The sequence below is a fragment of the Penicillium concentricum genome, assembly GCF_028827145.1.
Source record: "Penicillium concentricum strain IBT 3081 chromosome Unknown utg000006l_segment0_segment0, whole genome shotgun sequence".
In the NCBI taxonomy this organism is placed as follows: domain Eukaryota; kingdom Fungi; phylum Ascomycota; class Eurotiomycetes; order Eurotiales; family Aspergillaceae; genus Penicillium; species Penicillium concentricum.
The window spans coordinates 3,076,807-3,096,721 of NW_026622759.1; the positions used below are offsets into that span (position 1 = coordinate 3,076,807).

The 19,915-nt window shown below is 47.3% G+C and overlaps 10 protein-coding genes across 10 annotated transcripts; 5 read left to right on the forward strand and 5 right to left on the reverse strand.

The window, feature by feature from the left end:
* Nucleotides 1-85: 85 nt before the first annotated feature.
* On the reverse strand, nt 86-1,904 carry N7517_011398 (putative MFS transporter; the record flags this gene model as incomplete). The annotated part of the gene is made up of 7 exons (XM_056729121.1): nt 86-958; nt 1,014-1,191; nt 1,244-1,397; nt 1,448-1,546; nt 1,597-1,660; nt 1,724-1,729; nt 1,782-1,904. 7 exons carry the CDS (start codon nt 1,902-1,904, stop codon nt 86-88), a joined length of 1,497 nt encoding a protein of 498 aa, XP_056574936.1.
* A 276-nt stretch (nt 1,905-2,180) lies between these two features.
* On the reverse strand, nt 2,181-4,430 carry N7517_011399 (Zn(II)2Cys6 transcription factor; the record flags this gene model as incomplete). The annotated part of the gene is made up of 3 exons (XM_056729122.1): nt 2,181-2,243; nt 2,309-3,080; nt 3,133-4,430. 3 exons carry the CDS (start codon nt 4,428-4,430, stop codon nt 2,181-2,183), a joined length of 2,133 nt encoding a protein of 710 aa, XP_056574937.1.
* A 352-nt stretch (nt 4,431-4,782) lies between these two features.
* N7517_011400 (dihydrodipicolinate synthase family protein) lies at nt 4,783-5,715 on the reverse strand (the record flags this gene model as incomplete). Its single annotated transcript, XM_056729123.1, has 1 exon — nt 4,783-5,715. One exon carries the CDS (start codon nt 5,713-5,715, stop codon nt 4,783-4,785), a length of 933 nt encoding a protein of 310 aa, XP_056574938.1.
* Nucleotides 5,716-6,423: 708 nt separating this feature from the next.
* N7517_011401 (sterol desaturase family protein) lies at nt 6,424-6,871 on the reverse strand (the record flags this gene model as incomplete). Its single annotated transcript, XM_056729124.1, has 2 exons — nt 6,424-6,499; nt 6,561-6,871. 2 exons carry the CDS (start codon nt 6,869-6,871, stop codon nt 6,424-6,426), a joined length of 387 nt encoding a protein of 128 aa, XP_056574939.1.
* A 1,647-nt stretch (nt 6,872-8,518) lies between these two features.
* On the forward strand, nt 8,519-9,226 carry N7517_011402 (acetolactate decarboxylase; the record flags this gene model as incomplete). The annotated part of the gene is made up of 1 exon (XM_056729125.1): nt 8,519-9,226. One exon carries the CDS (start codon nt 8,519-8,521, stop codon nt 9,224-9,226), a length of 708 nt encoding a protein of 235 aa, XP_056574940.1.
* A 1,634-nt stretch (nt 9,227-10,860) lies between these two features.
* N7517_011403 (thiamine pyrophosphate-binding protein) lies at nt 10,861-12,696 on the forward strand (the record flags this gene model as incomplete). The annotated part of the gene is made up of 3 exons (XM_056729126.1): nt 10,861-10,942; nt 10,996-12,035; nt 12,100-12,696. The coding sequence occupies 3 exons, from the start codon at nt 10,861-10,863 to the stop codon at nt 12,694-12,696; spliced, it is 1,719 nt and encodes a 572-aa protein (XP_056574941.1).
* A 1,039-nt stretch (nt 12,697-13,735) lies between these two features.
* cyn1 (putative cyanate hydratase) lies at nt 13,736-14,316 on the forward strand (the record flags this gene model as incomplete). The annotated part of the gene is made up of 3 exons (XM_056729127.1): nt 13,736-13,756; nt 13,804-14,243; nt 14,295-14,316. The coding sequence occupies 3 exons, from the start codon at nt 13,736-13,738 to the stop codon at nt 14,314-14,316; spliced, it is 483 nt and encodes a 160-aa protein (XP_056574942.1).
* Nucleotides 14,317-15,641: 1,325 nt separating this feature from the next.
* Nucleotides 15,642-17,331, forward strand: N7517_011405 (putative C2H2 finger domain protein; the record flags this gene model as incomplete). Its single annotated transcript, XM_056729128.1, has 3 exons — nt 15,642-15,890; nt 15,964-16,679; nt 16,746-17,331. The coding sequence occupies 3 exons, from the start codon at nt 15,642-15,644 to the stop codon at nt 17,329-17,331; spliced, it is 1,551 nt and encodes a 516-aa protein (XP_056574943.1).
* A 588-nt stretch (nt 17,332-17,919) lies between these two features.
* Nucleotides 17,920-18,282, reverse strand: N7517_011406 (uncharacterized protein; the record flags this gene model as incomplete). Its single annotated transcript, XM_056729129.1, has 3 exons — nt 17,920-17,965; nt 18,015-18,076; nt 18,133-18,282. The coding sequence occupies 3 exons, from the start codon at nt 18,280-18,282 to the stop codon at nt 17,920-17,922; spliced, it is 258 nt and encodes an 85-aa protein (XP_056574944.1).
* Nucleotides 18,283-18,843: 561 nt separating this feature from the next.
* Nucleotides 18,844-19,497, forward strand: N7517_011407 (uncharacterized protein; the record flags this gene model as incomplete). Its single annotated transcript, XM_056729130.1, has 1 exon — nt 18,844-19,497. One exon carries the CDS (start codon nt 18,844-18,846, stop codon nt 19,495-19,497), a length of 654 nt encoding a protein of 217 aa, XP_056574945.1.
* Nucleotides 19,498-19,915: the final 418 nt, after the last annotated feature.

Below are 19,915 nucleotides of genomic sequence, written 5' to 3' on the forward strand. Positions count from 1 at the left end.
CTCGTATCTCGAAATAGTGTAGATAGATGCAGAATAGTGTATTAATATACATTGTACATTTATCTTGATAATGGTACATAGTATCTCACAAGCTATACTTGAACAAAGGGCTTCTCTCCTCCATCTCACGAAGCTGATCTTCAGTATACTTCTCCTCAATTTCAGAGGCACTCATCATAGCTTTCTTCTTGTTTCCATTCCAGAGACATAATTCCAAGGATAGACAAGCCACAATTCCAGCAGCAGCGAACGCAAGTGAAGTACCATAACCGGTGGGATATCGCGGCTTTTCGTCATCTTTGTAAATGTAGCTCCCAATGATCCCACCCGCATTACCCGCACAAATTAGATACCCAATGGCCACGGCGCGCTTATGAGGATTCGGAATGTTGCAGACATTCCAAGCATTGACACCGGGGAGAATGGGATACATTCCGAAGCAAGCGAGACAAATACCGAAGTAGCACAGTGCTATATTATTTTCGATGTCGGCGGCCTTGGAAAATAATATTCCGAACGCCACTATAAGTGAGCACTGGGGTGCCACGAGGAAGGGCATTCTCCACGAGAAGCGATCGGCGAACACGGAAAAGCCGTACGCTGACAACGCGCCGACAGCGTATGGAGGGATGGTCAGGAGCTGGGCGTTCGCTGATTCGTAGCCCATGGATTTAATGATCTCAGGCATGCTGAACTTCAGTGCGTAGTTGGGAACAGCATTGGACCAACTGGCAAATATGAGAAAGTACATTTTCCAATCGAGAAGGACGCTGAGAATTATCCGCTTGTCGAAGCCCTCGTGGTTACCACTGTGATTATTCGAGGCTATTTGGCGCACTTCGAGATACCGGATCTCGTCTGGAGTTAGCCAGCCTGGCGACAAGGATGGCGAGTCCAACAGGAGGAAATAGCAAGCGACGGCCATGACTATGGTTGCAAGACCCTCTATGATAAATATCTGGCATGAATGTTAGAAGCTGGAAACCAAACAGATGAGAAAGGAAAGAACAAACCCAGCGCCAGCCTTCGTAGCCTGCCGTTCCGTCCATCTTGGCAAGCCCAAATGCTAGCAGACCCGAGAAAGCACCACCCGAAGCGGCTGATGTGTACAGAATAGCGATGCGGGTCTGTGTCTCACCTGGGAGATACCATTTTGAAATCACAAGCACGGCACCAGGAAGAAAACCAGCTCTGGAGGATTGTCAGTATCGGGTAAATAGAGTTCAATATTGGCGGGCATTACTCGAAAAGTCCCAACAGGAAGCGGATCACAACTAGACCGGCAAAGTTCTGAACGAAGCCCGTACAAAGCATTATCACACCCCAACAGAAGATCAGGAATCCCAAATATTGCGACGGTTTCTTGAGCCGGTTCAAGATTACATTGCTTGGCACCTCTTCAATTATGTCAGTGGATATCCATGGGGTTTCATATAAGACCGCATACCAGCAAGGACGTAAGGTATGAAAAAGATGGACAAGGCTATGTTATATTGTACACCGTTCATGTGTAGGCTTGGAAGAAGGCCCTCGATCTTGGCATTTCCTGTTAAGAGTGAGAAGATGAAACACATGGGGCTTATTGAGTTGACATACCAATGTTTGTCTTATCGATGTATGCCACCAAGTACAAGAGAGCAAGCATAGGAACAAGCCTCATCTAGAATTGAGACTCAGTCATCATTTTCGGGGTCAATGGAGAGAGATCGAGAAGAATACATACATCCACCTACGTGCACTTTGTCAATAAACTTCTTTATACTGCGTATTATTGCACTCACCTTCCTAAGAACTTTCTTTTTCGCTTCTTCCGAAAAATTCGACAAGAACTCTACGTCGTCGGCAGAGAGTCCCTGGCCTGGTTGGTGCTCCAGGTGGACCACTGCAGCGTCTTTGTCGGTCATGATGGAGCTAATTGGTATCCGGGATAAGAAGAGATATCAACAGCGTGGTTTGAGACCATCTTATAAAGTAGCGAGGAACTGGGCAGCCCCACGTGGTAAAAATAGAGAAGCTACTTCAAGAGCAGAGCAAACTGGGGTGCGTTAGCAGCCTTGGCAGCCCCGGACTACCCCGGACTTATGCCGTCCGGAGTGGCCTTTTCCGTGAAGTCCGATCCCCGGCATTGAGTTCCAAGGCTCTGGGCCCAAAAAGTGGAGCATCGCTAAACCTTCATTGTCTTATGGAAATTCGGGGAAACATGTCGGAGAAACAGAATTTGGATCAGGAAATGGGAAGATGGCCTTTTCGGACAAGGTTAGGGTTAGTTATTACCACGATGGATCAAATGCTCGAGGGCTACACATACCGATGAGTCAAGAGTCTGCCAGTCACTGAAGAGAAAACTGTCCAGCATGTTCGGCATGATCTCTTCCTGGACGCTCCCCGCAGTCCCAAACAAATCCGTGTCTTGTAAGAATGGAAAGGTAATATGTGTGTTGGCGTTGGTTTCGCCACTAGGACGACCACCTTGGTGTGGATACGGCGGATTTCCCCTCAAGATTCTACATCTTTGGGCCTCGGATCTCAGTTCGTCAAGTATGACGCTGTATCGTCGGTTTTGTGATAGACCAGTAGATCCTCGCTTGAGATGACCGTGGCATTTCTCTGCGAGATCAAAGATCTTCCCGAGAGACTGATTATCTATCTCGTCGGTGGGTCTTGTGGTTCGCTGAATTTCCCAAACATAAACCACTGCCAATGCGCAGAAGATGACATAGTGTGTCCACCAGAAGGAATGAAGAAGCGTACTATCCCCCGCCATTCTGTTGATGAGCTCTAAACTGGCTTTGGTGGCAGAGATGCATTCGATAACATTCTCAGACGCTGCTTCAGTCAAAAGGAATGGCCGATTGGTGTGAATGAGAGCATGAGAATACGCCAGCTGCAAGGCAATAGCCTGACGCCGGAAACTAGGAATCAATGTTGATGGTTTCACAGTACCCAAGTGTGGTGGCAGGCTTGCACGCCATTCATGTAATTCACGGGCGGATCGATGGGCAGCTGCTAAGCGATCTTGGTTGGAAAGGTCGCTGACCGAGTATACTTCTCGTGATACCTTTCCAATTATTCGTGCAATTCTATAAATGTATTAGTAGAATGATATAGTCGTAGTGGGCAGATGATATGTACTTTGCATGAAATATGAGAGCATCAATATAGCAATCGGCTGGATCATCTGAGATGGAAGGTCCCTGTGGCGTCATGTCCTCATCGTTGACATTATCTGGAAAGCTCTGATCAATGTCATCATCTTGGTAAAGTCGAGGCCGGCCAAATACAACACTAAGATACTTGTCGATGATGTACGCCGCCCAAAAGGTGCGCTTATAGCATTCTGAAGTGATGTAATTTTGTCGCCTACTCGTGAAAGGAAAGTCTCGCTTTTCATCGCGTCTCCTGTGCATACCCAAGGAGAGCGTGATATGAAATGCATTACCAAATGTATACCAGCCTTTATTCATGCGAGCTGTTTGAAGAAGATAGAGGACTTGGATGAGGCGTGCTTGCGCTGATTCAAGACGAGGGAACCCCATCTCCATATCGGTCAATCTCAAACCAGCACAGAACAAGTGATCGCTTCGTTGTAAAACGAGTGACTCATCTGCCGTGGACATTTCGCCATTCAGTTTCTCCAGGCGTAGAGTCGCGATAGCCATTATGGTAAGGAGAATTGCAGTCCTGGAATTACCGAGGGACTGAGCAATAGGCCTTTGCAATTCTCGATCCTTCAAGAATATCTCCATCCAGCCTTCAACAGTTTGTCGGTGGAACATGCGGTAGGTCACAACACAAGTTTCGAAATAGAACTCCTGCAGCCTTCTCGCTGTGGGGACATCTGGAATGAAGCTGTCTGATGCGCTATCGTCAATGTGAAACGGGGGGTCTCCGGCCGAAGTGAGAAGTTGATTTCGCTCCGTGTCATTCGGGTCATATGATGCAGACTCATCCTTTTGAATCAACAACTTTTTCCACGCTCGGTGTAGAAAGTTCAATCCCGAGGTAGGGTCAAAATATTGACCCTCGATTTCGATTTCGGGCGAGGCGTGAGAATGCACTTGGGAAGTCGAGACCTCATGAGCGACGGGTGCTGGTGGCTGCCAGATAGAAAGGTCATTTGCACTATCACTTCGTGGTCTCTCTTGGCGTTCATTGATTGTGGTTGAAGGTGGTGGGGTCGGAGGCCGTCCTCGGCCATATTTCGCGTCATAGGCACAGTTGAGCTTTCTCTTAACACAGGTGCTGCATGGAAGTATGCCGTCACATCGTATTTTCTTTCGCTTGCAGGTGTCACAGGCCCTACTAATCTTCGGGTCTTTCCGCCGGTTCTCCTCGTCTGCGCCTAGATTAGTGGAAGGGCGTTTACCCGAAAACGTCCTATATGATCCAGATGCCGAGGGAGATGCCTGTACAGGGGGCAGAGAAGCCATGACTCGTTGCAGGGATTTGTACAATATGCAGGGTGAACGGAAATGTCGGGGAAAGATACCAGGAAGGTGGATGCGGGGACGGATATTGTGGGGGATAGCCGAGAATCCGAGACCATGTACTGTCACAGCTCGAACTTCGCGTAAATCATATTCAATGTTTCAGACACAGCATGAATTCCGTTCATTGCTAGTAATTGATTGATCGTTGATCACATAAGAAAATTGGTTCTTTACTCCTACCAACGTTCTAATTTGCTCAAACATACGTATAACTGAAAAGGAAGTGTGATTTGCTTCATCTATATACACTCGAATCAAAATATTTCCTGCGGGCATTTAGATCAAATTTGTATCACAGGACCACCTTACTGAGCGATGCAGCATTCATAGCAGCGTGAATCTCCTGCTCCGCGCCAGCCTCGAGGGGCAAAAGAGGTGGGCGAACGGTAGCATGAGTTAGGATTCCCCGGGCAACAAGAGCATGCTTGAGTGCCACAGTGCCCTCCATGTGAGATCCACGGTGATAAACACTCTTAGTAACAGGTAATAGCTGATCATGGATGGCTCGCGCCTTCTTATAATCCTTAGCCTTGCCAGCCTTGATGAGTTCGATGAGGGGCTCGGGGGCAATGTTTCCGTATCCAACCAAAAATCCGTCGACGTCGAACGAAGTGTGCAGAAGGTATTCATCGTGGCAAGAAAGAATTTGCAGGTCAGGTCGCTGAGCACGAATGACAGGGATTTCTGTGTCCCATCGGCGCATGTTGCGCACGCCGTTCTTCATCGCAAAGCAACCAGGCTGAGCAGCGATATCCAACATCGTCTGAAGGTTGTAGGTGGCCTTTGTGTTGTCGGGATATTGGAAGAGGATTAAGGGAAGACCAGAGACTTCATAGACGCGACGGTACCGGTCCTGAGGAGCACCGGGCTGGTATCCGAAGCGCAGCCAGCCGTGGGAAGGGTAGAGCAAGCCAGCAGCTGCACCGGCTTCTTTGGCTCGCTTAGCCTCGATAGCAGCAACTTCGGTACCTTCGCCAGTGATTCCGGCGATGATAGGCACCTTGTTGTCAACGGACTTGACGAAAGCCTTGATGACTGAAACTTGTTCTTCAACAGTGAGGAAGGTGCCCTCGCCAGCGTGGCCAAGCACCACAAGGCCCTTCACTCCATCGATGCTACCGAGCCAGGAGCCAAGACGTTGAATAGCCTCATAGTCCACTGCGCCATCTTCAGTGAAGGGGGTGACCGGAGCCGGGGTCAAACCGCGCATATCAAAGCCGACCATTTTGATGATTGAAGTGAAGTTGATGTGAATATTGAGAAAGATGTTTTGTGATGATATTGAAATGCATCTTCACGACAATGGTCTCTTTTATCTCTTTCGGGAACTGTTGGTGTTCACTTGACCTCACTGAAGGGCAGAGGGGAGTCCGCTCGGATTCCCGGATTCCCGGAAACGCGGAGGCTAACATTGCGGGTTCTGTGGCCCATTGACCTTCCGGATTCTGTCTGGACTTCTTGGTCTCATATCCAATCACGGGTCGATTAAACTTGGTCGATTAAACTTTATTCATCATGCCGGAGTGTTGACTTGTCACTGTAGGTACCGGTATTTACTGCCAGTGTGTAGTCCACCAGATGTGATTCTGATAGACATGATATCCATCTCTACAGAGGAGAAAGAACTGAAATTAATGACCATAATGATCTACCTACTGCTATGAAGCCCCTTCAATAAGTTTATAGAGACAGAAGGACAAAGGCTTGAAAGCTACAAATAGAGATCAATTTACACCAATGGAAAGCAAAGAGAGCATGCAATAACATATCACAAGATTGACATAGAAACAGGGTTATCATAATCAATATTCGCCTCACGAGGAATGCATGTTCCAAGAATCCGATCTCAGACTCGAGTTTGCTTGCCATAGTTACGACTCCTCTTCTATCCTCGGCCATATGCAAATCATGGTCTTCAATCACCAACTCAGCATCAAACATCCGCATCAACCATGTCACAGGGCTGGGTGGCGAGACGTGAAAGCGGAGACCGCTGTGCCCAGCTAGCTCTGCAAATATAAGGTATAGCTGACAAACGTGCCATTCGTAGGTAGAATCCCATCGGCATACCCACAAGGTTCATCGCAAACCATGCCATCAACGGGAAGCCGGCAATGTCGAAGAACTTGCTCTGAGTCCGCGTAGATTATGAGTAGCGGGTTCGGGTGTTTCGTGAGATGGTTCGTGCGGTGGAACTTCCAGAGGCCGTTCACATCATGCATGACACGGTGGTACCAATAGAACCAGAAGTCAAGGATAATGCCATAAAGACTAGCCTCGACAGGCAGCCAAGCCCAGCTGAGTGAGGCAGGTGCTTTATTTGCATCGTAGGTGAGCCACACTGTCTCCTTGGAGCCCACAACTGGTTCTTTATATGTCATCTCAGCTGTCAATTACATAGAAGGCCCTCGTGGGTTGGTAATTTTGTTAGTAGACTGGCGTGAAGACGCTTCTTCAAGTGTTCAACATCCTATCTTCTTATGTACATAGAACGTGTACCAATTCCTAAGCGAATATGGAGCCTCGCTGGGGCCTGCCGTAGCCTCTGTGCCGTCGGTATATTCATGCTCCCTCATGGCGCGCGACTTTGAAACCGTTGCGTCAATTTGACGTTAAAGCCATTCATTCCGTGTGCAATAGAATGACTGCATCGCAGGCAAATCGTTTACAACCTCTGACCTTGTCCCCTTCTGATCGGATAAGAACACCAAGATTTGCCTCCGGTCTATTTATGGGTGGCATATTGGAGAGACAAGTGCTGTATTCTGCATGATAGACTTTCTCATATACCATTGAGGGTTTCTCCTCGGCTGTCATCTTCCCCGATTCTCATTGTTCGGATTGCGGTACTTTTCGTTCGCGCCTTTTCTGCAGGCAGACTTCTATTAGCAATTTAACGACCTAGAAGTCAATTGACATACCCATTATTATATTCAATGTCCGATTCTAGCATAAGTAGGTAGGCTCGTAATATATAAATTTAGCTAATTATTCATAACGTATTCGTTAAAATAATAATTTATTACCCTGATCTAAGGGCTTAAAACGGGGTCTAAACATAAGGTAATTAAAAGTCACGTTTCTTAGAATGTTTGTATTGTTTAGTGCCCGTCGTTGGGCTTTAGGCCCCCATCGTGGGCCCCGTAGGTTTTCACACCGGGCCTAAAGCCCAACCCATTAGTGGGTTAGGTTGGGTTGGGCCTTGGGCTTTATGGGCTTTGCGGAGGTATAATATCAAGTCCTCTCCTGTAGACAATTCCTCTTCTCTCCTCCATGCAATATAAGAGTTTTACTAGATACCCTATCTACCGTAAGCTTTACTCTTAAGAGGCTAGTATGTGCATACTTTCGGGTTTCCTGTGCCGTAAAAGGTACCGAGGTGGAAGATGATTGTTTGCTTGGATGCTGATTGAGCGTATCGCTTTCCAACATAATAGTAGTAATATTGTTTGCCTGCCCTCAAGCTCAACAGAAATGAAAGAGATTCTCTATTACACCACAATATATGGACGAAACCCACGCTACGTCACCTTCGCTTAAGCAGAAAGCCTAAAATAGTAGCGTACTAAAGTGACCAGTTTCAGCCTAGGGAGCCTGGTCAGAGGAGCCACATTATGCTGTAAAATTCTCCGTCATGTAGATATCCTAGGGAATGGGAGTACTGGGAGTGGCGATATTCGGGTACCAGATGAAGGCGATAGCATGCTGTGTAACCAACCATATAAGCACTACTTGGACTGCAAAGAGCCCATTATGGACAATTTCATATTTTTTCATACCTTTCCCGTATTTCAAACCTTTCCCGTATTTCAAAATCCCCACTCACATCGAAGTTGTGAAAGGAGAAGAAAATAATGTAAGTAACGAAGTTGCGTAAGATCAGCAGAACTGCTTGATCAACAAATTAGAAATGTACGTGGTTGACCCCATAAACTTTGCTCATGCGCAGGTAATAGTCATAAATATACAAAAGATTGCTACTATTACTATCATAGGAAGAAAATCCTTTTTTCACGCCCACAGACATAATGGCGGCAAACAACCTCTACCAGTATTCTATCCTTAGCGCTCTAATGGGTGGGATCTGTGGAACGGGAATCACTGTTGAAGAAATCCTCAAAAATGGCGATCATGGTCTCGGCACTGTTTCCAATCTGAACGGGGAAATAGTTATCATTGATGGCGAAGCATACCACTTTCCTCCAGGCGAGGAACTCCGAAAAGTTGAATTTTCTGATGTTCTACCCTTCGCCATGGTCACTCGATTCAAACCTACTATGGAGAAGTCTTTGCGTTTTCTTACTTTCAATTCGCTTCCAGAGGCACTGGAGACTCTACTTCCTTCCCGACAAAACTGCTTTTTGTCAATTCGTGTGGACGGGTTGTTCGACCATCTGAGGTTTCGTGTGATAGCGGCACAGTCCAAGCCCCGGGAGTCTCTCGCGGAGTCAGTCAGGCGACAGAAAGTACTGACTCATAGAGATATTGAGGGTACACTATTTGGATTTTGGTCGCCGGCTTTCAGTGGTGGCTTCAGCGTTCCGGGCTTCCATTTACATTTTTTGTCGAAAAGCAAAGACCGAGGAGGCCATGTATTGGAGTTTGATTCAAGAGGGGCCAGACTGCAAGCGGCTGTCCTTAGCGAGTACACTGTGAAGTTGCCTCAGAACAAAGACTTCAATGAAGAGGTAATTGGAAGTGTTGGCGGCGCGGACCTTAGTGCGGCGGAGAAATAATCCCCCACTATCCAATCATATATCCAATGGCAGTGGTATTTTATGTGGTCTATCTTTTGAGGTAGCTGGGATAAGACCTAGATAGGAGTTAAGACTAAGGCTTCACATGGTAAATTCGCGTAGTCAGTTGTATCTAGAGCTTGGGATGTCACATGATTCAGCTTTTCGCCTAGTTAACTCGGCTCTGTTTGAATTGAAGGTCTTATCAATCAACATCTCTAAAAATGTTCAGTGATACTATTTGATGAAAACCCATTCTAGTGTGAGAGGGCTTGGAAGTTAGGAGAATCTAGCGCATGAGAATGGCTTTACGCAATAGGCTACAAGCAGCGGATTTCATTGGTCTTCTCACAACCTCCAATAGCAGGTATTCCGGCCACTCAGTGCTCCTGTATTTGTTTGACTAGACTCATGTGAACGGCAATCGTGCGACTCGAGATATCTGTCGTCATCCGTGCTGAGATCAGCACCTAGGTCTACTAAGATAGTAATGGGGCGACAGAAGAAGATGTCTCTGCTGCCATGTGTAGATTAAGTACTGATATACTTTGTACTGCGTGCATGAATGCATGAAATGAGGACAAAGTATCAGTATCGCGCCACCATCCCGTGTGCAGGCGACGAATTGCACCACCAAAGATCGTTGTCCTTTCGGGTATCAATACTATTCATCCTCACTTCATTTCATAGCTAGGAGCCCAACTGCGGGGGCCAGCCGGCTCACGAGAGTGACATTAGGAACTCTCGAAGTCTTGACGGACATCGTCCACATGCATAACATTGACCAATACGACTAAAGTCATGACACATGTCGTCGTACGTACTTATGTTCAATATGTTTCTTTAATTCGACCTGGGCTTTAGGGCGGATCCAGGCTAGCTGGTATATGTAAGTCACTGAGTCTATTCGTATTGGGGGTGGGTGTGTAGACACTTGATACAATCTTTAGGACCCACGCCGTATGGTCTAGATGTTGCCAAATATCTAGACGGCGTGATTTGACCGAAATCTGGTGGTATGACAATTCATGGTACACCTCATTAGTATTGAACTCTCTAAGATATTTGGGCACCATAAGAATGCGATAGTGTACTGTGCAACCACATGAGCAATACCGGGACTGAAAAGAACCTATTGCGGCCGCTTTCATACCCATATTTCAAACTTTTTCCTCATGTCGAGGTTTCCAAAGAATAAATCACCTATGTGGCGAAATTGCGAAAGATCAGCCTTAATTAGTTTGGCTTACATGGAACACAGCACATTTTATGTGCTAGTATCCAGATATCCATAGGCGACATTTCTTTATACAAAGTACGGCTCCTGGCTATTGCGCAATAACTTCATACCTAGGTAAATTTCAAGGTAAATTTCACACACGGGCCCCTAGCGCCCCGGGTAGTTATAGTAAATAGGAATCAAGTTCCTGGTGGCAACTTTCATCACCCATACATATGGGTCATAGAACGGTTGCCTAACAATATATCGTACTCCGTACACATGAGTACTCTTCTCTCCATATAAATTCATGGACTAGTGACCTCTTCCCTAATTTGAATTGATATACAAGATATTATTTCAATATCCTTTTGTTCATCTTTAGATTCTGATAAAGTTGCAACTGGTCTTAACAATGGCAAACCACCACTCAGATGGTCTAACAGGGGGAGAGATTCTCTGTGAACTACTTGCCAGTCATAACGTTGACTACGTTTGTACGTGAAACCTTCCTTGAAATGCCACGGAACTCCTTCTGATTGAGTTCAAGTCGGCTATCCTGGCGGTGCAGCGCTTCCTCTTTTTGATGGCCTTTATAAAACTGATTTGCTTCGTTTCATTCTCTCTCATCATGAACAAGGTGCTGGTCATATGGCTGAAGGCTACGCCTGCGCTAGCATGAAGCCAGGCATTGTTCTAGTAACCTCAGGGCCAGGAAGCTCCAATCTCGTCACCCCTATGCTCAATGCTCTTCTGGACGGTACGCCGATGGTTGTGATTTGTGGCCAGGTGGCAACCACTGCCCAGGGAACTGGTGCTTTCCAGGAGATTGACATTATGGCAATCGCGAAGACATGCACAAAGTGGTGTGCTGCTGTGGAGAGAATTGGTGACCTGCCGAATATCGTCAATGAAGCATTCTACCACGCAGCTTCTAAACGCCCGGGGCCAGTCCTCATATCTATTCCGACAGATGTCGGGAAAGCGAGTTTTGAGCCGATACATTCCACAAACCCTTTAAGCACACCGCCAAAAATGTTGGAACAGGGGCCATTCATACAAAATCGAATGGTGTCGACAAATCGCCGAAGTACCCCGAGTACCCAAGGTGATATGGATCACTTTGCAAAACTCATCAATGATTGTCGGCGTCCTGTCATATGTGCTGGCCATGGAGTCCTTACAAATGCAACTAGTCCGACCATACTATCCCAGATTGCAGAAAAGGGCAGAATTCCGGTCACGACCACACTACTCGGATTGGGGTGTTTTGATGAAACTCATGAGCTGGCATTGCATATGGTCGGTACCTACGGAGCACCATATGCAAATTACGCCATTCAAAATGCCGATGTCATTCTTGTATTTGGGGCGCGTTTGGATGAAAGAGCCGTGGGCAACGCACTCCAATTCGCTCCCAAAGCCAGGGAGGCAGCTCAGGCTGGACGAGGAGGAATTTTCCAGTTTGATATCAGCCATAACAATGTGGGGAAAGTCATCAAGCCGACACAAATCGTCATTGGAGATTTGTCTGAGGTCTTGCCAATGTTACTTCGGCGCCTGGAAAAGGGGGAGGAATCGAGAATTATGGTTAGATCAGATCAAACTGTGGAAAAAGCAACATGCATTTCAAGTTCCTCCAATAGGTATGCAGGGCCACGCCTCGCCTCAACAGACTATCGCAGAGTTAGACCGCCAAGCGTCATCTTTGAAGCACCGTATTACCATCACGACAGGCGTCGGGCAGCATCAAATGTGGGCCGCACAGCGCTATCGCTTCAGATATCCTCGCTCATTCATCACATCTGGCTCTCTGGGTACCATGGGCTTCGGTCTTCCCGCTGCGATTGGAGCCCAAGTGGCTCGACCCGACCACATGGTGATTGATATAGACGGCGACGCCTCGTTCTGCATGACCATGGAAGAGCTGCTCACTGCGTCGCAATATAGTCTCCCAATAAAAGTCATCCTGTTTAACAACAATACGCAAGGAATGATCGCGCAGGTGCAGCAAGCCGAATACGGGGGCCGAGTTTGCTACAACCGTCCGGCCAACCCAAATTTTGTTCAGTTAGCTCAGAGTATGGGATGTGAGAGCCAGCGATGCGAACATGCCGATGAGTTGTCGAGATGTATCCAATGGCTGCTGGAGTGTCGGAGACCGGCATTACTTGATGTTGTGATGAGCGAAACGGAAATGCTTCCTATTGTGCCAAATGGGAAAGCATTGGACCATATCACATTAGAGTAGGGTTTGATCTCATAAATCATTTCGCATTGTTATGTTAGGAAGATCTTGCTTTTCGGAATAGGATATGAGATTTTCCCCAGGTCCCAGATGCCCCCTAATCCTTAGAGCTTTTAGGGGGAATGATATATTAATTAGGCAGGAAGGACTAGGCTAAGTATACAAGGGAGTGTCTACTGTTCCAATTAACTGATCTACTTCTACGGGTATTCTGTAGTCATTATTTACTCCTATATATCCTCGTAAGCGCTTGTGGGGAGCAGAAAATTGAATTCCCAATAAGAGATCCTAGGGAAGGGTCACCTTTGACAGTGCTAGGGTGGACAGGGGAATGGCATCAAAAAGGCAAGTGGGGCCAAAATGAGCGCTTATTGGCTGGTCGCAGTGGCTTCCCAAAATGGTTTAGCCTGTTGAGGCTTGACGATCATCCTTCTACGTAAGTGTGATTCTAAGGTTAGCATGGAGTGCTTCTAGTAGGGAAGACATTTTCAACTTAACACCCGGTGGGAATCTGATAGATGATTTAACTATCTGTATAATCTGTGACTCTCCCCCATTTTGGTTCAAATTACTAAGAGTCTAAGAGCATGGACCTCCAGGGCTTGGGATGATGTGATCAACCTTGGAAGCTATCAAACTTGCCTGAATATTTAAATATTACACAACTGTCTCTTCTAGGCGCAATGCTCTTTAGTTTTCAGTTTAAGTTGATGTTATTGCACATAAAAGCCGTTCTTCGGCCCAAAGCATGCCATATGATTTCCATGCCAAGTCACGGGATGACCTAAATTTATGCTTATATTTAGCTCCCTTCCTTTCGAATGAATTGAATTGCAGGTGGAAAGTGTTTATCTTAATGACCCAAGAATGGAATTGCACGGGAAATATATCCATATAAACCAATGAATCATAGACTTGACATCAAAACCGGGTTCCCCGCAGTACATCCGTCCCAAGTACCTGACATCTATCTTCCACTGTCAACCAACTATTACCGAACCTCCATCCTTACGTGAAGATCATCTACCCAAATTTATCCATCATGTCGCTCGCAACCCTAGACGTGAGAATACCTTTCATCAACCTGCACCACTGCTAACCTCAATCTAGACCACAGAGCACCACCATCTCCCCGCTGCATCCACTACGCTTTTCAGAGCCAAGGCAGCCCGCAACGTGAGTTTTGAGCAAATTGGTGAACACATCGGCCGCAATGAAGTAGCCGCAGCTGCCATATTTTACGGCCAAGCCAAGGCGTCACCCGAAGATATCAGAAAGCTGGCCGATCTGCTTTTCATCCCCGAGCAACCTTTGTCGGAACAACTCAACGGTTTCCCCGATCGCGGTCGCTCCGTCGAAATGCCACCCAAGGAGCCTCTTATCTACCGACTGTATGAGATTGTGCAGAACTATGGCTATGCTTACAAGGCGGTTCTCAATGAGAAGTTTGGAGATGGGATTATGAGTGCTATCTCATTTTCGACAAAGGTTGAGAAGGAGACTGACGAGGATGGGAATAACTGGGCAGTTATCACTCTGCGTGGTAAATGGTAAGAGTGTCTTCTCTGTGCGTGTTGAACAAGCATCTAACGAATGAATAGGTTGCCCTTCTCTCGATTCTAAGTCTAGGGATATTTAGGAAATAGAAGAGATAGATCGTATTCATATGGATTTTATGGCTCTCCCTCGCATCCCGTCAACAAGTCAAGTCCCTACAAGAGTGACATTGCCATTTCAGATACCATCCGTGATAGGAGTGCAGGATTGTAGAAAGAAGATAGTCGTTAGCATCTGACCAAAGCTGGATTTTATTCCCGGGGGATTCAACAAATCCATTTGAGATGACAACTCATTGAAATACACAGAATCAAGTATGTAGAGTTACATGGTGCGAATCCTCTGTTTGACGCTCAGACGGCAGTTACATTATAGGTCGAGCATGGTGACCCAAAAGGGAAGAAGGAACATTGAGACGGGAAGAAAAATTATTATAAAGGAAGAGTTGGAGGAATTGGAAGAGGAAGGAAAGAAGGATAGGTAGAAATTTGAAGCAAAAAAAGGTCCCCATAAATCCAGACCGTTCCTGGACCTCAGGAGGGTATGTACAGAATATGGTCATTCGATATACATGGTCCTCTCCTCCGGCCATTCCCCTATACACCTCCACCCACCGTACTAACTACGGTCTCCCCCTTAACTAACGGGGTCGCCGCGTGTGGCAGTCCGCGGGGGGCTTACCTAGCGTAGTGCTTCGGGAGAGCTTTGGTGCATAGGAGTCCGACCGACAGTGGGGAGCAAGTAAAACCCGTTGCGACATCCTGGTGTGGGATGCCCCGGCCATAATACCGCTGGGTCACTGGGGGGGGCTGGTTGAAATATTAGTTCTTATCTTATTGAAATAGGAGGAAAACTTAACGGCGAAGTCACTCGAGATCTTTGATCTTCGATTGGACTGTCTTCCTATTGTTATTTGAAGCTCAAATTTGAACTACGATATTCAGGAGTACGTAGCTTGCCGAATGCAAATTTAGAAGAGAATCCGAGGACCTGAAAATGGTGGGTGGCGGCCACTTTGACTTCGGGTACATTCATATCAAGTCAAAAATGAGGCTATTCAGACACCCATTTTCGGAAGGAACGACGACGGTGAGAAACGGCTGGAACCCCAAAGCCAGGCGATCGACTCCCGGCCTCGTCAAATAATTTCATGCTCTCTTTTTACTTTACTAGCATTTCTCCAATATATTACCCAATATCAAAACATTACTTCTTTCCTCTATGCCAGTTTTCCAAAGAGCACAAAGCAATCATTTTGTTTGCCTCTTTTTCTCCCCCCATCACTTTTCTGATATTCTTGTTCTGTTCACATTTCCTTCTCCAACTTCTTGATATCTATCCTTTGACACAGGTCACTTCATCACCCTAACGGCTTATCGAGGTTCTTCGTGATGGCAGAAGAGCTGGAGGAGGTACCCTGTACCTTCCAGGGCTGTAGACTTAGCTTCAAGTCCATCAGCGAGATGCAACACCACAAAGCCAATGCTGACAGACATTCCTACTGCATGAAATGTGACCTCGACTTCCCGTCTCAGCAGACCCTCCATCTGCACAAGATTATGAGCGATCGTCACTTCGCTTGCCCCGAGTGTTGTCTTGAGCTCCGCAGCGAGGCTGGTCTGGAAGTTCATATGAGAAATGTGAGTCTTCATCATTGTTTATCGTAGCATCCATAGAAGCAAGAAACAGTACTAACAAACCATCTATTTTTAGAATCACCACGAAGGTCGCGAAGTCGCTTGCATGGGCTGTGGTTGGAAATACAAGTCCGCCTCTGCAGTCATCAAACATATCGAAGACAAGGAATGCCCTGTTCTTTCCCTGCCAGAGAGAGCTCGCGAGGGCGGTAACTGTGATCTTCATGGCACAGCAAGCGTTCTGACCATTGGCAGAGATTCTCCTGGACCACAGTCTCCACCATCTGAGACCTCCAGCGAGGACCAGGATACGGATGGTGGCGTTCTGCTGGACCTCTCTACACCCCGTATGGAAGGGAAACGCCCTGTTCGCGATAGCAGTGAGGTAACCATTTCTCGTGGTGACTGGCCCGAGCTAGGTGCTCCAATGACCCCAGTCAAAGGAAAAGCAGCAAGTACCACCACTGAATCCCCCGGAGGTATCCTCATCGACGATCTCCTCGGTTCCTCAATGCGCCGCGATAGTCCTTTCCCATCTCCTCGCGGACCTACTGAGAAGTTGGGTGAGGCAGGACCCTCCGGATCTAATCTGGCTGCCCAAGAAGCAGGCCCTTCTGGCTATGCTCGCCCCATTCGATGTCGAGCCACGGCTCATCGCACGATTCAAGGCGTTGACCCTGAGAGCTTCTGGAATGCCGAGAAAGGTCGCTACTACTGCAACTGCGGTTCATCTTTCCTGTTCGTTGCCACCTTTGAGTATCATCTCACGATGGAAGATGAGACAATCAACGAGTAAGTATCTTCTTTTTCGATTCGTTTCTCCTACACAAAGATTCTCTCTGACAATCTGTTTTATAGTTGCCCCCGATGCTTCAAACGATTCAGGACCCTCGCCGCGCTCGTCGCTCACATGGAAGCTCGATACTCCAAGTGTGCTTTCCGTGTGACCACTGGCCAAATCGAACAGGAACTCAGTGAAGTTACTCGTGGCTTTGCCCATATCCCGCGGATGATTGGTGAGGAAATGGAACCGGGCGAAATCGCCTTCGATGCGAGTAGCCAGCCTGAGCATAATACTCCTGGGTCTTCGGATGAAGAAGTCGCATCTTTGAGCGATGGTGACGTCTCTTCGAATCCAGTAGCCGTCTCTTCAAATGGAGATGACGTGTCTTCAAATGCAGACGTTGTATCTTCTATCGCTGAGGCCATGTCTTCCATCGCAGAGGCTTTGGCTTCCAACTCAGATGTCGTGTCTTCCGGCACAGGGGTCGTGTCTTCCAGTGCAGCTGCTGTATCTTCCCTTACGGGGATCGTTTCTTCCAACGGAAAGGCTTTGTCTCCCATCGCCGCGGCTCTTTCTTCGAGCTTGGAGTCCCTAGTGGATGATTTGGAGGGACTTGTCTTTCCCAATACGCACAACGAATATGAAGAGGAAGAACTTTGAGGGTGAGGTTTGAAACTGAGATCAGGGGGCGGATTTCTGAGAACGAACTTTCAAGAATCATGCCTGGGGGTGAGCTTGGAGGGTGAGCTTCAAGATCATCTACCACAGTTCTACGGATTGAGATTAATTCACATCAAGGAAGAATAAAAGGAAAATTGTCCACTATCACATAGCTCCATAGCATAAATCACCTTGATCAATACCCTTTGTCCCGAGCAGACCTAGCAGTCTCTACACACAGCTCTAAGAACCAACAACGTAGGACGGAAAAAGAAGATCAGAAGCGAGACTGGATTTCAATTTTCTCAGCTAGAAAAAGAAAACGGGTATGTAAAATCTCAGTCCGGACTCCATTTTCACGCAAAGGCTCCGGCTAATAGCCAAGAACAAGAGTCATAATCGCTAAAGAGGCGTATGAAGCATAGAAAGTAGAGCAAATAATACTCCTCGGGCCCGGCTAATTCCCATCTCTCAATATCCCCATCCCAAACCACGAAAAACGCAATCACCCGACGAGACAGACGCGCAAGCCCGTCAACCATAGAGAAAGTTATTGAGAATATCGAGAGGACCAAGCCGACGGCGCGATTAGCAGCACTCCTCACAGCACTCGAAGCAAAGAAGACCGGCGCAACTAGATGGATGTCAGTTCGGGTTGATATCTTGTGGCGTGTTTGTCTTACAGGCCGCAGCAGACATCGCCGGCGCCGCCACCACGCAGTTTCAGCATATTCTCCTGGGAGTTCTGGGGGGATATTAGTCGGGAGTTTGTTAAGGGGGTTTGTGTCTTGGATGGCGTACAGGCTGCTCATTCACCATGCCGTCGGTGGAAGGGGCCTTTGGACTGATGGGCTGGTGGTTCTCGATGCTAGTGGTAGCAGAACCATCCGAGGCAGTGTTGGGAGTGGACTCTCTGGAGGAGAACCAAGAGAAGAGACCGTTGGTGAACATCTTGATTGTGGGTTGAAGATGAGAGATAGAGAGAGATGGAAGTGGAAGTGGAGAGGTAGAAAAGGGAGGTAAGCCCAAGAGTTTATGTGGGATTTGGTAAGATGCTGCCTTTTGTATAACGTCGACATGAACGCTAATAGGGTGGTATTGTCTACTCTGCCAATCATATATGAAGCTGAACTTGGATATTTGTTTCCATTATTATATTTGATCTTCACTATTTGAGATGGGACTTCGGTTATTTTTGTGTTATATCAGTATACATCTTCGTGCATCTCACTAAGTGCATAGTGCGTAATACATCACGTAGTATACATGTGGTTGATATCATTTTGATATGTCCATTCTTTTCTTTTGTTACAGACACCAGACAGTTCCCTATCCTACATGATATAATTATGTTAATCTTCCAGATTTACTCAGAAAAGATCTACAGAATGGCGATCTATAAATCCCCAAATAAGGTCCTCCAGGGCCGCCAAGTATCCGCCAAGCCCCACCCACCAACCATAAATTTTCCTCCAACACAACCTCCGTGATATCACCGGCCAAAAAACAACAATGGCAACCCCTTCACCCCAAGACCTAAACGCAACCCGCGAAGCAGACTACAAACGCTTCAAGAACTATGCCGCCTACACATTCCTAATCGGCGCACCCATCCTAATCGCCCTCCCACCACGCAAACTGGACCCTCTCACCGTCCTCGTCCTCTGCTCCTTCGGCGCCTCCGCAAACCACATCGTACACGACCGCACAGGACGCAGCATAGTCGAGCGCATCGACGCGCGCATCTCCCGGATGCAAGGGGCATTCTCCTCCCTCCCCAGTGAGCGGGCGCAGGAGATCCAAGAACGACTCCGGGCCGCGCGCGACGCGCAGCTCCGCCAGGCCGAGCATGAGCAATTGAAGGCGCGGATTTTGGCACTTTCGGATAAACAGCGCCGGGAGCCGGATTCGGGGTTGATGGAGGAGATTGAGAAGCTTAAGGCGAGACAGGCGCAGGAGGAGAGTGTTGTGCAGCGGGTTTGGATGGGTGGGGAGTCTGAGGGGTGGAAGGAGAGGAGGTTGAGGGAGGAGCAGAAAGCGCTTAGTGAAGGGAAGGGATATGGAGATTTGATTCAGGAGCATATTTGGGATGTTTGGACTTGGGGTGGGAAGGATGGGAAGGCGGGCGAGGGTGTTAAGGAGGAGACTGTTGAGAAGAAGGATTGATTTCTCGATGTGCTGTCAGCGTCTCTGTCTCTCTCTCTCCCCTTGATGTATTATATTTTGTCCTGCTTTGCATTGGGGTTAGGTGTTTGGTTGCTTTTTTGAATTCCACCTGCCAGGAATTTATCAGACTGTGTTTGAAAGTCTGTTATTACTATGTACAATACATTGATTCGAACAAGTGGCAATTGTCTGCAATATCTACATGTAAGAGTGTATGCGGAGATGGAGTGCTGAGAGGATATAATTCATCTGACCACGGTCGAAGCTTGTTAGAATAGGCAGTGTATAGAGCCTTGATATCAAATCCCGCGAATACGCTATGTGTTAATAACTCCCGCATCGTCCTCCATTGAGTACTAATGATATAATGTGTTGGCCCTTGGCACGGTTATGTACATATACGCCATTAGGCTGCACG